The sequence below is a fragment of the Homalodisca vitripennis genome, chromosome 4 (assembly GCF_021130785.1).
Source record: "Homalodisca vitripennis isolate AUS2020 chromosome 4, UT_GWSS_2.1, whole genome shotgun sequence".
In the NCBI taxonomy this organism is placed as follows: domain Eukaryota; kingdom Metazoa; phylum Arthropoda; class Insecta; order Hemiptera; family Cicadellidae; genus Homalodisca; species Homalodisca vitripennis.
Genome location: NC_060210.1, coordinates 85,629,818 through 85,648,486, shown reverse-complemented (window position 1 = coordinate 85,648,486; position 18,669 = coordinate 85,629,818). Strand labels below are relative to the sequence as shown.

Sequence of the window (18,669 nt, the reverse complement as noted above, 5' to 3'; positions counted from 1 at the left end):
GAACATTTTACAAAAAGAATTATCCGAATTGGTCCAACCTTCCTCGAATTATTTTTCACCTTTTATGCCAGACGAGAGTATACTAGATTCCGTGGTACGAATAACGAAAGTGTGTATATATATAGTTTGCAGCTCACCTACTGGTTCTATCCTTGATTTATGTACTCTAACGTTTTAAATGTTTAACTTTGAAATGCGTGTATTGTAATGGAATATTGTAAAACCAATTTTAATGTAGTTACTAAAATTTATTTTGTATCGTAACAATCATAACGTTGTGTTCTTTGTAACCCTAATGTGTTCAAAAATAGAGGTCCTTGGACTGAAATTTATTAATATGTAAGGTTTACATTTAGACGTGTTGTTCTCTAAATATGCTGCAGTTACATGAAAACCTATAAGAATACAGAATTTTTAAAGTGCACAAGGATTTTTTAATCCTGTCTGCGTTCAAATCCTGTCTATGACCAAAGCACTTTTTATCATTACCATCGATCTTGTACTGTATTTACACTTTCCTTTATTCTGTTTGATAAGATCCTACGAGTTGATAAGATCAAACCAGTGGCCCATGAGGACGGACAGAATAAGAATTAAAAGGGGTTCGGCCGCTCATACATATGTACATAAAATAAACTCACTAATATTACCAATTATCACTGCTTCAATACCGTCCGATCTGTAACTGGCTGACAATTTTTACTTTAACAGACTACATTCTAAATATAGAATTCGTATACACATATTGCACATCTTAAATCACACAAGAGTGCACTTTGTAAACAAGTATATCAAACAATATGAAAGATACTGTACTAGCATATGCATAAATACGTACATGTTGAAAATTACTAGACGGATACGAAAATTCAAACTTTGATTCAAGTCAAATCAACGAATAGTAAAGTAAACCAATTAAAAACGTTTTCAAAAGTAGAATATTTTTCCATCTAAATAATAAATAAAACTTAAATTTTGAGTTATTGTAACACATCAAATCTACTGTTTAAGAAGTTTTGATTATGCATGGCTGATACAACTCACCTCTTTCACTTCTTGAGTCAGCTACCTGATTGATATCCGCTTCCAAATGATTCTTTACAGTTCCATTCCTTTCTATCCTACCCACGGAAAGCAGCTCGTTTGTAAACTGTTCATCCACACTTATCAACCCTCCTTGCACAGTAACAATTACAATCACGGTAAATACAAACCAAACAACCAAACTGAGAAACGTCTTCATTGTCTAAGGTGATGCCCAGGACTGCACTTATCCCTCTCATTCTGTACAAAGACTCTCTAAGCGTAACGCACGCCACACTGCGATGGCGTACCCTTCTTGCATGTGTCACAGGTGTGTGTTAATAAGGTAGACAATAGTCGTTTGTGTCAAGGGACACGGGAAATTGCTCGGAAAAGCGTGTCTCTTCCTTGCTCACGAAACCGGCAAAACTCGAGTAATTGCCTATTTAGATTGTTAGTAAAAGTTCTGTTTGCGTTGTCATCAACACGCACCAAGGTGCGTGCTACTATGTTCCATACTGGTTGCAGGGAGACACAATAACTTCCTATTTACTCAAGTCGGAGATTTTCTAGCATTGAGCAATTCTGCTGTATTTTGATTGCGCTTTTCTTGGATCTAGAGCTTGACAGGTATTTGGTTGGTTGGCGTAATAATTGCTACTATCGTAAGTCATCGTAAGCACGAGCCTTTGATCCTTAGTACTTCTCGTGAAGTCAGGTTTAGCCTGACAAGAAAGTTAGAACAACAAGAGTACAAGTATAAAGAAAATTGCGAAGAACCTTCAACCGCCACTTTGGGTTTTTTACATTTCCCACCACAAATGGTAAATATTTCCGATCGTTTTATAAGGAATACAATCCACTTTGAATAATTTCATAAATAGGTAATACAATCAAGCGAGCATGCCACAACTTGTCTCAACAAATTGTCCAGAGTTGCTGTGTTCCCAGAAGTAGCACAAGAAATCATGGAGGTGCTTATCAGCTTCACCTCAAGGGATTATACTTCAAACTTGTGCTGAGCTTACGATAGCTAATAATTTTCCCCAATGCTCTATATAAAGAAGCGAGCTTATAGAAATAACTGCACAGCGGATGATTTTACTGCAGCATATGAAGATAATTTGTTCATATTTTTTTTTCTCAAATGGGCATACAAAAGGTCAACACAACTGCAAAGTTTCATAACTTTATCTTTACCGGTATAAAATATATAACCTTTTTGGTAAAAATCACATACAGACAGCTAGACGGAAAACTAAAGGTTTTAGGACATACCTCCACATGAAGTTTTTTGCTCATTTTCACATCTAGAATAAAATACCACAATATTGGAACACCTTTAGTAAACACCCTGTATATACTTGGATTGTATAGTTGCATAAATGTTCACATAGGAACATAAAGTAGACTTCTTAGTATAATTTCAATTTCCTTTAATATTTAGGCATTTGACGTTCTAAAAAAGGATGTATGAGGTATAATAATATAGTTCGGAAATAAATTATCAAAATTAACTGAAATAAATTGAAATTTACATAAATAAATAGTCATTTTTAACATGTGATTGAAAGCTAAGAGAAATACCTACTTATGACGAAATATTTATAAATATGGTATATATATATATATATATATATATATATATATATATATATATATATATATATATCAATAAAAGATAAATTGTATTCAACTTATCTTTTACACCAGACCAATAGTTATTTTTTATTTTAACATTAAATGATACTTAGATTAAAATTCAGTATATTTCAAAATAGCAAATGTGTCGGTCGTTTTATTTATTACACTTTTTGAAGACAAGTTTACTCACGGGTTAAGTAAGTAACGAAGTAATTTGATATTTTTATTGTCATTTTTGTTTTTTTCTTTATTGAATTATTTTCATTCATGAGCATTTGCATAACGCTATAAATCCGTAAAGCATTCTTGATTAATAATAAGCCAATGTTCCCACCAACGTCCTTGAAATCTCCTCTCTGCGAATCTCTTGAATACATACATCTCATTTATGTTTGAAACCTTCAAACCAATCATGGAGAAGTTGCTGTAGCCTGTTAAGAGTGGCGTCTTGGACTGAAGGTTCACTTGATGCTCACCCGCAACAAGAGCCGGTATTGGCAACATTACGGAGATCATAAAGGACCTTCATTACCTGAATAGCTGAAGAAGTAGAGGAACTGCACAAAAACTTGGGTTTATGAATTGGGCTCTCCTCTTGTTCGCTTGGTCGGCTCCAGGTGCCAGTGGGAACCAGACCGAGGGATGACATATCATGGCCCATTGGCCAGGACCGCTCCAGGATATAAGATGTCCAGCAGGATTTGTCAGGGAAGTCACAGTGAAGCAGCTCAGGAGACGTGGCGCCAATGTCTTGGATACTTTACTTACACCAAAAGGTAAGGGGAGATTTTGTTCACTGCAATGTGGTTAGTAACAGTTTATGACTTCTCTTCAAGGAGCAAAGCTAAAATATGTGACGCAATTACATAGTATTAATTTAAGTAAGAAAATCAGTTAAATAAATATAAAATACACTATAATGGAACGAAAGCTTATCACAACTTAAAACATACTAATAACTTACATTCTGACTAAACCTGTGATATCGATTACAATTATATTAACTAAAATAAATGCATTTGTACTGATCTGGCATTATTTAAGACATTTTCAAATTCCAAAAACTGTTATGTACAAGAGGCCTAATTAATCAATTTGTTTTTTCCATAGGCTGTTAACTGAACTGTTCTAATATACTCGTATTTTAGTTCATATCATTACAAAAATGTTCAATGTATTGAAAGTTAACATTTTTATTTATGCATATGTATGTACCTAGCAAATATTTTTGCTTTATGTTGTTAGTTTATTTTGTTATTTCTTTTTTCAAATAATTTTGAATTAAACCGGTTTTCTCTCACTTTGTGTAGAACTCTGATGGTCCTATCCACACACTCGTAAAGTACGCACCACAACACATTCCCAGAGTAAACCCACCTACAAATTACATTTAATATTAAATAGTTTTTTGTCGAGTTAAAGATCTTACAGTCGATTTTGAGTTTGAGCAATATTTTTTAGTACTTAATCCCTTTAAGATAACTGAGTAAAAAATAATTAGCACTCCACGTTAAATTACAGGCATTTATAGCTTCAACCAGTGGCATGTCTGGTTTATTGTAAAAGGTTTAATTTTGTTAAGGATATACAATCCTTTAATATTGTAAAAAGACGTTCTCTTGTTATGTTTAATTTAAAAAAAATATAATTCTATTGTGTATAATGAATGCATAATTACATATTGAACTCATAGTCATAGAGTTTGTTTGTCATTTTAAACGTTTCTTGCATTTTATTCTGTTGTTACATTTTAGGTTTCAACTGTAATTTTTAATTTACTTATTAATCTTTTTAGCTTGTATTTAATTACCTACTTTCTTGGATCGGAGGCATATTTTCTGATGGCTTACTGGGGCACTCATTCAAAGATTATTCTTTACAAATAGAACGAATTAATGGAACTAAGTGCTGCTTTTTTAACATCAATTACGAGTAGTTGTAATTTTTAAATTATTAAATTTACTATTACTTATAACAATTATTGCCTATATTAAAGTACTTTAATGCTGTTTTAGATTGTTGTGTTTAGTTTGAGACAAACAGACCCAAATTAGTGCTAAATTACATTACATTTATACTCTATTGTTGTATACAGTGAATTATTTCGTTTTATTCTAGTTACCTTTCGTCACAAATTACCAGAAAATAATTTTTCAACTTGTTAATTTTTTAATAACGTTGAATATTTAAATTTATGTTAATGAACATTTAGTATTTCGAGGCTAAAAAAAATCTCAAAAATATTCATCATACTTTTTATAATAGGTCAATATATTTACAAACGTTTATATTAACAATTTGAAAATTTGATGGCATGGGCGTAATAAAGTTTGTATAATATTAGGCAATTACAAACATAAAAATACAAAAACAAAGACCTCATTCTTAAGAAATATTATGTTTGGCTTGTCACAGACATATTTGTGTGATGTAACCAACAACACAATAAGTAAGCATACATACTTACTTGCTATAGACATTGAATAAATTAATATTGATTATGTATGCAGTTGCATACAAGCTGTATATCTTACCTCTATACATAGTTAAATTAGTTAGCACGTATATTTGACTAAATAATTAAATTTATGTTACAAATTTAACGCATAAGAATGTTACGCTCTTTTCGTAATACATTACATATGTAATATTTCCTAAAACCACCTTCCTCTTAGTTTGATTCAATGTGAATTTTTAATTTAACTCCAGTTCAACTATCTCAAATGTCCTCTTAGTTGAGACTCAATTGCTGCACCGTGCTTAGAATTAGAGTCAGAAAAACCGTAGTGCACTGAATTGCGCAAATCGTTCATGAGACAATGAGAATGCCCATCTGAGACGTCTCTGATGACTAACCGATGTAAAGATTTTGTGTTAAACTGAATTTGTTTTTTTTTTCTCTTCAAAACGAACACAATTCCAGATTCCAGGAGACAAATCTGTGACAGCGTCATATTCCAGACTCCCCACTAAGAAGAAGGTAAACTGGAGCAAAACTCAACATTCACATTGAATCAACCCTTCCCATCATACATTTTCTGTGTAAAATGTTATACTTTGGACAATTAATTAATGTGTAATATTCAAAGGTTAGAAACTGTAAAACTTTTAAAATAAATTAAATGAAAGAGAAACTCAATTTATGTTCTGTCAGCGTTCAGCGATGCTGACGACAAGCCTGCTGCTGCTGCCTGTGCTTATTCGACCTGCTCTCAGCAACCAGAATGTCACTACCACAGCACCCTCTACCTCTCCCGCTGACTTTGAGCTGACGCTGCCCTCGCCCTCCTTGCTGCAGAGACTGTACGATGTTACCTCGGCCGTCTTCCAGACGGATAGTGAGTCCAGTATGTAACTATATGTTATTAATAATGTTACATTTCCTTCAAAACCACTCTGCAATGTTAAAGTCCTCAAAACAGTAAATTTTCAATTTCTATATTGACCGTTTTGCACTGACTAGCTCTCTCTACGTAAAGTAATAGTTAATATTTAATTTTCATGCACTTGTTTTTTCTTTCATTTCAATTAATACAGTAAATCCTAATCGTACAATAATTTTTATTAAAATTAATCTAACATGAAATTTCACATGGGGTCGAACTGAGTTAGTTTGTACACACTTATTGCTTAGGAGAAAACTTTTCTTTTTATCTTCAATTTCTAAAACCTCTTTAAATGGATCGTAACTTACAAGTAAATTTTCCACATTGACTTCCTCTAAATAAATATTTTATTACTAGGAAAATTTACATTTTTTCTGTTTTTGAAACTGTGTACTATGTGTATAAGTGTCGGTGCGTGGCACGTGTGTGTGGTGAATATGTTGGTAATGAGCCGATGTATTGTTAAATGTGACAAAAGATAAATCACTAATTCGATTAATATACAGGAACTTCTGACTTAAAATTATATAATTGTGTGACTTTAATATTTTTAACTATTTTGCAGATATGATTCTTACATAATAATATAACTTTTCATAGTAGTAAAATAAAGGTTTTTTGAACTATTTATACACTTTTTCTTTGGAAAGTCTTTCAAATACCAACTATTTTTATGTTTATCCATTTAGAATAACATTATATATCAAACACTTTAATACCGTATTTTTGCTGTGTTCGTAGAGGTATCAATGTCAGTTGTTTCATTTTAAAGATATCATTACTACACACCTAAGTGAGTTTTAGTTCATCAGATTTTTTGTAATTCAAAAGAACTGAAACATTTCGTAATTTTATATTATTAAGTTTTAATATTCAAAAATTGTATACTTCACACAAAAACAAAGGTGCTTGGATCCATATTAATGTTAGTTTTAAAATGAGTCATATACTTTATAGACTGTATGAAAGGAAATAGAATTATTGTAAATTTCAAATATATACGGGGGTGAAAATATTTGCAGTTAACATTGATCTGGAAGATAGCCGATATTACAGCCGGCTTATAATTCTTATCCGACTGATGTGTACTGTTAATTCGTAGGTGTAAGCTTCTGTGTTATTGGGCCAGAGTTTTACCATAATTTTATGTTATAAAAATTTGGAAAGGATTGATAGTGATAGTTCAAAATGAATGATAGGGCATGATCATAAGCATAATTTTATGTTATAAAAATTTGGAAAGGATTGATAGTGATAGTTCAAAATGAATGATTGGGCATGATCATAAGCATAATTTTATGTTATAAAAAATTTTGGAAAGGATTGATAGTGACAGTTCAAAATGAATGATTGGGCATGATCATAAGCATAATTTTATGTTATAAAAATTTGGAAAGGATTGATAGTGACAGTTCAAAATGAATGATAGGGCATGATCATAAGCATAATTTTATGTTATAAAAATTTGGAAAGGATTGATAGTGACAGTTCAAAATGAATGATAGGGCATGATCATAAGCATAATTTTATGTTATAAAAATTTGGAAAGGATTGATAGTGATAGTTCAAAATGAATGGTAGGGCACGATCATAAGCATAATTTTATGTTATAAAAATTTGGAAAGGATTGATAGTGACAGTTCAAAATGAATGATTGGGCATGATCATAAGCATAATTTTATGTTATCAAAATTTGGAAAGGATTGATAGTGATAGTTCAAAATGAATGGTAGGGCACGATCATAAGCATAATTTTATGTTATAAAAATTTGGAAAGGATTGATAGTGATAGTTCAAAATGAATGATAGGGCATGATCATAAGCATAAGGCATAAGTGTGTCACAAGTAACTCTTCATTCCTTCAAGGAGATATGTGTCCTCTGCAATTGCAGGAGGTTGCATATTCCGTTTCGAAACTTGAAAGGCTACTATCCTGAGTCATTAAAAGATATCAGTGACTTGGCTGCGCGCCCCCAAGATAAGCTGGTGTTTCCAGCTTTAAAGCCCCGCATAATTGGAAACATTCGTAAAAATCGTCGATAGATCTGCAAATTGTTCCGAGCATAATGTACGTGATTCACATTACACACAAATGTTCCATATCAGATTCGCAGCTGTTCGTTATTCGTATAATCACCAATATTCTAGTCACAGTTTCCTTCCAGATTGCGTTTTTTACTTAAAATGCGAATAAGAATTTTATTACAACAAACGGTAATATCTTAAATAGTTTGTGCCAATCGTGAACGAATTCTTTTATTTATTGTACTTATGTCCGATTTTGTTATTCCAAATAATGATGAACGCCTTCAGAATTGTAGAGATGCAATACTCAAACACTAGTGCTTTGTTTTGGCCTCAACGTGTTACGGGGCGCGGAACAAGATATCATCAGAGAATATGGGGGAAGAAATTAACACAATTTTCAAACCCCCACACATTGTAGGTAATTTGTTTTAATTATATACTTAACTTTAATAATATCAATTACAACGCTTGTGTTGAAATGCAATCTATTAATGAAATGCAAAATCTAAGTTCAACAATATAACAAATTCCTTGTTAAGATTTCAGAAACTTAACCGGTAACCAATTATTTTGTTTCTTATTTATTTCATATATGAATATAAGTTATGTCCAATTAAGATTTTAAAAGTATTTATCATAGATGATAAATCTTTGTATGTAACAAATCCATTAGCGTAACTATATGATATATATATTAGGTTTTTTCCCAAACTCGAGTTTATCCTTAAGAACAATGTTAACCGACTCATGTTATGTCCCTATTTTGATATGTCTTATTTATTTAAATGTGCCTTTATAATTTCAAATAATTTTAATGTTATTCGTCATTTATATGTAGTTTTCTAAAAATGAGTATATACTAACAAATTCATTCCTTTTTTGAAGCTAACTCAAATGTTTTACACTATCCTCTACTGATTGGCTTTAATGTAAAATCTGATTAATGAAAAAATTCAAAGTAATTTTAGTACAAAAAGAAAATAATCAAATCTTCTAGGGGATCAGGTCCCTTTAGCACCCAACAATTTAAGTATTTTTAAGCCTAGTGTATTACTCAATAATATATACATTTCCATTACAGTATTTATTGTAATATTGCTAATACTTAAGTACTTTAAGCAACAGAAATATGATATATATTAACTCTAGTTACCTTTAAACATCAAAAAATTAAGTAATTTTGTTAACTTTGTGGATCAGTTAAAATGTGAATAATATTTTCATTTCTATTTCAATATATTGCATATACATAATGTAGTTTGTAAATTTGTAACAATCCTTTGTAATATGACTACATATTCGTAGGTGGACATGTAGACTTCGTTGCTGACGCCCTTGTATAACATAGTTTTAACGAAGTTTTCTACTTTATTCTTTCATAAAGGTGTTTTTAGCGATAACGTTCACTTCAGCTACTTAACTTTATCTTTTATTAGCAGTAAAAATGACTCTAGGATTACAGCCTGCAATTCTTATGAACTCATTGAATATTCATTTTCTATTCCCAAGATAATTCAAAAATATATTCAGTAATGAGAACAGACGTTTTCTTATTAGTAAGTTGGCTCTTTCAACCACCAATTTAAATATTCACAATGATTTTTACGTATGAAAATTAATTACGGATACTTTTAATCATCACCAAACCTTAGTAGTTCACAAACCTCCTGTGCTGTATACAATTTGTTTCATTTTTTATACGCCCTTTAATTATGGAACTGTTCCTGTCACGAGGAATATCCAAGCAAGGAAAACATTGTTTATTAATTTTGTGTCAATCAGGCACACTTCTGACAGAGTATGGTTCTGTTTTACCTTGGCTTATTATCCGAAAGAAGATCACTTTAGGGCAGAAACTTAGCAATATAATGCAATACGAATGATGGAACGTCACCTGGACCCTTGTGACCTTGGCATTCATGATACACACCGTCTAGTTACATGTAGCATTAAAAAAATACAAAAAACGTTCGCATTTACTTCACTTAGTTGCAATGGTTTCTGTGTGCAGAAGTTCACCAACCTACATGTTACATGTAATGAAAAAGAATCCCTATGCTGATTTGGTTTTTTTTAGATGATCTAACTGTCTTGCGAAGAACTGGCGGGGATTTATTTCTCATATGTTATGAACTATTAACAAGTTCTCTGCAGCCAATGTATTAATTCAGCAAGAACATGCTTTATTCTATGAATAATCAAAACAATACAGAATAGCTTTATCAGACATAAACTCACCAGCACTTATGGAGAAAATCACTTGATATGAAACACATTTTAAAGCATATAAAAATGTCTCCAATTTAAAAGTCTACAAAAATGAAGTCCTTTTTGAGTGGCCTCTTTATTTCCATAAACCACATTGGGAAAAAGTGAATAACTACTAATTGTACCTTTCATACAATAACAAATAATCCATACAACAAAAATGATTTTATTATTTAGTATTGTTCTTTCGGATCAGGAATTTAAAGCTTTAGGAAATACTGCTGGATTTCTCAATCTTGAGAATTACAATAGCGTTAGCTCTTTAGCTATAAAACTTTTATACAAAGAACTTGTCCTAGAAGAGAACGTTGATTTAGATCAACGCAGTTCGCCACCTTTGAGCAACCAGGTAGTAAATATTTGGTATATTTTTATTGCAATATAGTTTTAATCTTTATCTTACAGTCTTTATCACTGAGAAATTCATTTTTATTGTTTTAGTGGCGGTAAAATTTAAATAAACGTCACAAAATTTATATTAGTCAATACAGGAAACTATATATTCAGTTCGTTTTGCACAATTACAACGATCAAGGCAATTACGTTTTGTATTTCTATGATCTAATTTTAATTTTCCATGATAATTTCTAGTTCTTATATTGTTTTTTGTGTAAAAAAAACGACCGCTATTTTTAAATTAGTTATGTTTCAGCATTATAATCAGTTGTCCTCTAGGGCAAGGTGAGTAACCTTCTGTTGTGCTTACCACTTTGTGCTGCTACCGGAGTGACAGAATATTCAGGATAAGTAAAATTGGGGTACTGTCCGTCTCCTATCGAAATCCATAAGGAAAGACTGTGAGCATTATATCTCATGTCACGTCACCTTTGAAGAAGGGGAGGCCAGCTCTTTACCAGTCTACCGAGTCAAAGCCATAGGTGGCACGCCCTTATCAACAACAACCTTTAACATTTAGGGAATCTCCTTCCCAATTACAAAGTAGACTCCACAGTAGACTAGACCCAACGACAACCCTTGTACTCCAATATATTTACGGTGAGTGATGTGCCCTTCCTGGACATCCAGAGGGTTGCCCAGATTTATTGATACATCGGGTTTACTGTACCCAGTGTAAGGTTTAACTGGAAGTTATAAACCAGTCAGAAGTGAACCCTTCTGGAGTTATAAGTTAATGGAGTTATACATGTAATAAGTTAATCCACTGTAAAAATCATGTCCAAAAAACTTCACCTTAAGAGGGTGCAATGGGTTTTGGTTGGGATGTTTTGAAAGTCCTTTTAAAATAAGTTGACTGATGACAAAAAAAAAGAAAGAAATTTTTTATCACTCTAACGTGAATTTAAATTGTAAATTTGATAATATTGCAAACAGACACTAATAGACACGGCTGAAAATTGAAATATATTTTTACAGTATACATGAGATATAGATGGTTTCAGATTGTTTTCAGATGAGCAATGTTTTCTTTGTTTTGAGACTATTATTATTCCTGATAGTTACGTCAATGTCTCGCGAGCACCTTTTATGTTGGTTTCTAAATCTTCACGAAAAGAAGGTTCTTAAATGTGGATTTTTCCCCAGATTCTCGGCAAGGACCTATCGCCGGCGGCATCCGGCTGACCCTGGGAGCTCTACTAGCACTCCTCCTAGCCACGATAATCGGGGTGGTAGGGTTCGGCAGCGTGGGTCTTCTGGCAGCGAAGGCTCTGTCAATTGCCACCCTGGCGCTCTTCCTTGCTGTCCTCTCCAGCTTCAAGAAGCACAAGAGTGACTCCCACGGCCAAACCGTTCACTACGTGCCCATACACAGTAACTCGCACGAGTTCTTCCACGAACGCGGGGAGTATCTTCCACCCTACCTCGACAGGAAGGCGTAACTACAATATTACCATCCGAGGTACAACATGTGTCAATATCACCTCCTCTTTCCTTCCTATTTATTATTATAGTAAACATTTTGAAAAACAGTATTTCTTTACTTTATCTATACCTTTTAAGCATAAATACAAGAAGACTGTTAAAGTTATGGTATAAACAACGAAGTTTCATCAAACATATCTTTAAAACACTATTTTCAACGAGATCTTTGACTTGCATTTCCCTTTGTGGTTTGTATGTATGTGATAGTGCACTACTTTCCTTTTAAATAAGCATATGTCAGGTAATTATTTAAATGTCCGTGGATAAGACGATCAGAGATTAAGGGGCTGATTCTAATATCACGTTTCACGCATTTATGAGCATTTTTGGTTCGAATGAATTATATTACCGACACTACAGCTGAGTTTCCCTTGTTGCGATCAAAAAATATAAACTAGGTCCCACAAACTCACTTCAATAAAATAAAAATGTATTTCAGGTCCTTGTAAAAATGTACTTCCGGTCTAAGATATTTCCAGTGCCATAGTTGCGTTTGCCTTATTATCGCGATGAATAAAATATAAGTACATATGTGGGACTGAGAAGCCTACTTCGGTAAAACAAAGAGCGTTTACTTCATTTATCGTCTAATGCATTTACGACGATTTTAAGAATTTAGTTCTACTTTATCACACAAATATTCCTAAAATTGACTTTGCATTATTTTTTAATGAAGAGATAAATTTGAATGAGAAAAATGAACTTTACGCACTTCTCACACGTTAGGCATTTTTCCAGCTTTTATACCTATGACAGCTGGAAAAGTTTCCTGTATGTTTTTCATAATTTTATAATAACTGTATTATAATCATACTTCCTATTTATTATCCAACCATTTTCAGAGTTATATAATATATAGCTTCATTTAAAAAATCTTGCCTCGAAGAATTCTTCATTTTACATATACTTACTTTTTTCGTTGTAACATCTGGTATGTTTTAGGAGTGATACTTAAGCATTTGAAGGAGAATATACAGGGTGGCGCATATGTCAGTTTCCCCAGAAGAGAAATTTAAAGGCGTTATAGGTTAATTGAATAAAACACTTTCAGGCAAGACAACAAATTCACTATATGAAATTACTTACATATTACCATACAATGTTATAGCAGTTGTTTGAAATGTCTACCTGGATTTTGTCATACAACGACTGAGAACAGAATCACAAAATTTTAGCAATAAACGTTTATCTTTATTAAAAATTTCAAAATCAATCCATTGTACCACAGCGATCAATCCATTCATTAATGTGTTATTTAAAAAATCTCGAACTTGAATACCGCAATGTCCTGGGGTACCATCTTGTTGCCAGATGAGCGAATGAATATTGAAAACAGGATTGTTTCTGAGCTCGGGAACTACTACTTCTTGCTGCAACCGTACGTAACTTTCTGAATTAATATTTCCTTGAATAAAATAAGGACCAATCAATGCAGTACTCGAAATACCTTTCCATACCATAACACCAGGCACATTGAGTTCCACTTGAATTACGTTATGAGGATATACATTCGACCAGTACATGCAGTTATGCCGATTAACGCGTCCATTTAGTTTGAAACATGCCTCATCACACCACAAAATTTATCGCAAGAAATTTTGATCAGCCTCTGAGTGGATAAAATTATTGTCTCACAGAATTCGCCTATCGGAATCATCCTCGTGAGGCGCTTGGAATAAAGATGGACGGTATTACTTAAATTTTAATTGCTTTAACAATGTTTGCACGCTTCTTCTTGATATTTCTAGTTCAGCCACTGATTTATGAGTCGATTTACCGGGACTGGCTACAAAAGCTTAAGCAACTGTCTGCAGGTTTTCTTCGTTGCAAATTGATCGCGGACGACCACACTTCGGGGCATTTGAAACGCTTCCTGTGTTTTCAAATTTCTTATTTCACTTCCGCATATACTGTCGAGTGGGTATCGCGAGACCTGTGTATTTACCACTAAATCCTTCAATTATTATAGCAGTATTTTTATTATGCTTCCACCACAACTGAAAAATGTAAACTCGTTGTTGGGTTGTAAACATTTTAAAAACACACACAAGCAAATAACAGATGCAAAGAGCGTCACTTTACACTAGCCACTGGAACAGACAACAATGAACTTACTTCTTGTTGCTGCCCAACCATTGTTACCAGCCTACCAAAACAAAATATTCCAATGTATGGGGAAACTGACATATGCGCCACCTTGTAAAAATATTAAACAATTATTTGAAAAAAGTGTCAAGTACTGGCTGATAAAACGATACATAGTCAAAGGCACTGGGTACCGTAAACAGACTTTTCTGTTTATTTACTCCTTGCAGCCTACTGTCCTCTACTACTACTGTTCATTTATGCAAAGTTGATAGTAAAACATATATATTGCAGTTGAGGTGCATATTTTCTCTTAAAACGTATTAATCAATTAATCAGTGCTGCAATCTACGATTTATCAAACGTATGTATTCACATTACATATTATTTTTGAGTTTATTGCAGTTGACTTATATTAGGTTTTGCGTGTGTATGAGCATTTCTGGTTCCAATTAATTATATTTCCGACCAAACACCGTCATATTTGAGTTTGCCCTTGTACCCCAATCATGACAATATATACTTACTTCGGGAAAGTAAACGTATATTTCTCCTTTTGTACTTTTTGTGATTTTCGATCTAAAATATTTCCAGGGCCATAATTGAGTTTGCCTTGTTCCTATGTATAAAATACATACTTCGGACTGAAAAGTCTACTAAGGTCAAAAAGATTTTATTTCCGGTATAAGGGCAAAATCCTCAATGAGCTTGTACAACATTTTAAAATAATAGTTCACAATTGGTTTTGCGTAATAGAAGTCTTGTTGTATTTCTGACTGTAGTCTGGGAAAGAATAGCTCGTTGAGACATGTTAGTATCCATTATTCTCTTTTTCCTCGAGTCACAGTAAATATGCCTCTAAAAAAGTACATTACGTGCAAACTTTCACAGCTTTTTTAATTATTGTGAATTATATATCAGTGTTTAATTTTTCCCAATGCGTTAGATATTTTAAATTAGTCACTAACGCAATCTGGAGTAAAATTTAGATAAATAGAAACTTTGTCCAGTATATGTTTTCACTACTGATCAAGAACTGTATACTTAATATTTCCTAAAATGTAGAAGTAATAAAATGTCTCAGCTTCTTTGACGAACTTCAGCTGACAGTGTCAATAATTGTTTATTGTCACTTAAAATTTACAATGAAACATAAGTATTATTATTTATTCCAAATTCTAAAGTATTCCGAGAATATTTTCAGATCTTTCTCTTCATCCAAACCTTCCTTGGACTTCAACGAATTTTTTTTTATTCTCTTTTAAGCCTCAGCTCTTGACTATGCTGGCTTCTTTTTTGGTTACTGTGGCTGTTATTCCCATCATGATTGGACCTCCCCGGGATTTGAACCCGTGATCTCTCAGTTAGAGAGCCGTGACAGTCTACGGAGGAAGGAATTGGGCCAGCTGTTCTAGATTAGAGCATAGCAACAGATTTAGTGATACTACTAATAAGTAATACTAAAAATATTAATCTGTAAATAAAAACTTTGTAGTAATTTTCTAATGTGATTGTCAGCTTTAAATTTCTGATAGAACCTCCCATATTTTCTTAGCATTTAGTATAATATGGAGTGTGACGCTCTTATTTAAAATGTTCTCGTGGCTCCTTGTGACTCGCTCCCAATATGATTAAAAGTGAGATATTTGCATTAGAAAGTGGATAATTATGTATAATATTGATGTACAAAGTACTTTATGTACATGCGACATGACATGGTTATTGGCTATGATGGTCATTATTTTCGTAGTATTTAATTTTTATACTTTTGTTGGCAATTTAATTGTTACAGTGCTGTTTTCTAGCTAAATCTGGACAGAATACAAATAGGTCAGATAACAACGCCATTCGTTGTTTCAGTATGTTTGAAATGGTTCACATAACAGTTCTTAAAAATTTTATGTTTATAATTTGGTAGGTGTAGGAACAAAATGGGTAACACAAAAAATACTAAGAATAAAAAGGTTTTAAAAGAAATCCAAAAAATGATAAGTTAAAGTTGACCGCCATATTGAACAATTGCTGCAAAATTTTGAAATAATTCATACCTTAATTGTGACTAAACAGTCAAGGTAAAATTGTCCTTTGGAACTTTAAATCCTTTAATACCGTATATTTAATTGTTTTACTAATATAAATGGTGGCACAATTATATTTGAAACTTGTATTTCACTATCAGTTGTTTCCATGAATGGAGTTATAAGATATCATTCATTCATTTCTGAAAATGGCTTCTAATTATTTGAAACTAAAACATTGGAGCTTTTGGAGTTAACCCACACCAGTGCATTTTATTATATATAATTATGGTGGAAAATAGTATGTATTTGTCGACAACAACATTTAATAATTGTTTTTAGCATGGTAATAAAATAATTTGTATTATAGATAAGTAATTTTACAGTTGGTCCAGTTGGCAAAAGATGAAACAAAACATACGACGCTATTTATAAAAATCTATACATGGCTCGCACACTTTTTTTGAATGACGTTCACAGTAATTACATTAGGACTAAGCGTTGTTGTCTAAATTAGTGAAATTATCTATGAGACTGTGTAAATAAGTAATAGAAAAATCAATACATTCAAGCAAAACTAATTAATTCATGTTTGAAATGTTGCAATATAAACGCCATTCTCAATATTATTGGTGGTCTTTGGTGACGACTTTTCAATTAATTAACAATTAGTTTAATTCGGTCAGCTGTTGTTGACACCTTATTCGTAAACAAATAATTGTGGGGAAAGTTGCTCAATACGCTGTGGCAGTGCTCTATAAATTATTGATATCACCAGTTGGAACAAATGACTCCAATTCAAGCAATCAAGATTATGCGCAGGTATGAAAATTTGGTGGGACTTCGTGTGCACATTGCTGTTATTCTAACAGGAGGTGGTATCATTTTGTTGAATACACTTGTGATACTTTTGGTGACATTAACCTTGGTCTTAAACTCGGAAGAGGACGCGGTTCAGAATTATCCTAAGATCTGCAATTCTACTAGACACCAAGAACTGACGGAAGTGGATGTTTTCTCGTGTGTAGAGATACCTACCTTTTACATTTTGGAGCTCATATGGAGCGCGAACATGATAACATACGGCGCTTGTATGATTATGATGCCGTTAGTCCCGACCGCGTTGATGGCGAAGATGATGGTTTTCATAGGAGTGTTACATGTGACCGTGTGGATGAGGAGAGCCATCCACGGGGTGTCCACCGATCATCCCTTGCTGATCGCGTCTTGTGCCGTGCGCACAGCCATCATGTTGTGGGCCGCAGCAACCCTCTGGATATTCGCCTCAGTCCTAAAAATCGCCGCCAAGAGGAAATATAATTCTAACCGAACTTTATCCAAGAGGAAACATAATACTAAACGATATTTAAAATCTTTCTCACTGAAGATCGATATTGCATAAAGTAATCCTGTATCTGGAAAATGATCTATATATTTATATATGAATGATTGTCTTAATGATACATTTCGGACACTGATTCTGTTATTTGTAAAATATAAAATTTTCCCAATTTAAATAAAGAAATTGCATCCATTGATTTCAAAGAGTAGAATTTTATCATCAGTGCTAAGATTAATTGTAGGCAAATATGTTGTGCTCTAAAATTTTATTTGGTCTATTTGTGTACCATGAATCCTTCATGATTTTTTATTGCAATCTGTTACTATTTAACCTTTTTATGCCAAAATGAGTAACATTCCCAACTCAAAAACCGGATCCTACAGGTTATCGTATAAATTACTTCCTGACCAGTCGGAAGATATTCAAAATAAAACTCAATAGGGATGAAAACCTTCTTCTGTTTTAGTTTACTCGATATTTCGTCGGCAACGATTCAAAATTCTTTTCTCGGTACTATAAATTACGTATGTGATATTTATCAGTAGTAAAACGAGTTATCTATATAAAATGTTATATAAATTGCATCTTTACTTTTATTATGGAATTTGCCACTTTATATTAAACTATTGTTCCAATATTACTGTTATAAAAATATTTTAGTCCCAGGTCGTTCATGAATATTATAAGATTTGAATCCCCTATTATCACCATGATGGGTGGTTGGCAATTTTGTTAGAATAACGAATTTAGTGCGGAAGTAAATTGATTGAATGTGGCAGATCTAAAGTTGGAATAAACTTAGCAATATTTTTTTCTGAAATATATCAAACTCCGTAAAAAGCGAAATTTTATTACATTCTTGCTATACTTATTAAAAATTAGTAAACTATTAATACAATAATCAATTTTTACGAGAATTCAGCCTGGTGTATTCAAACAACTGTAGTATGAATAAATACAGCTGCGCCTGAAAATACGCAATTAGTAACACAA

The 18,669-nt window shown here is 32.6% G+C and overlaps 1 protein-coding gene across 1 annotated transcript; it reads left to right on the top strand.

Moving 5' to 3' along the window:
- Positions 1-3,230: 3,230 nt before the first annotated feature.
- LOC124361462 lies at positions 3,231-12,278 on the top strand. Its single transcript, XM_046815512.1, has 3 exons — positions 3,231-3,443; positions 5,822-6,014; positions 11,893-12,278. Exons 1-3 carry the CDS (start codon positions 3,414-3,416, stop codon positions 12,186-12,188), a joined length of 519 nt encoding a protein of 172 aa, XP_046671468.1. The 5' UTR covers positions 3,231-3,413; the 3' UTR covers positions 12,189-12,278.
- The last annotated feature ends 6,391 nt before the right edge of the window (positions 12,279-18,669 follow it).

Coding starts and splice junctions, on each gene's coding strand:
- LOC124361462 (XM_046815512.1), top strand. CDS start 3,414: ATGTCTTGGATACTTTACTTACACCAAAAG. Junction 3,444..5,821: donor TACTTTACTTACACCAAAAG/GTAAGGGGAGAT, acceptor ATGTTCTGTCAG/CGTTCAGCGATGCTGACGAC. Junction 6,015..11,892: donor CCAGACGGATAGTGAGTCCA/GTATGTAACTAT, acceptor ATTTTTCCCCAG/ATTCTCGGCAAGGACCTATC.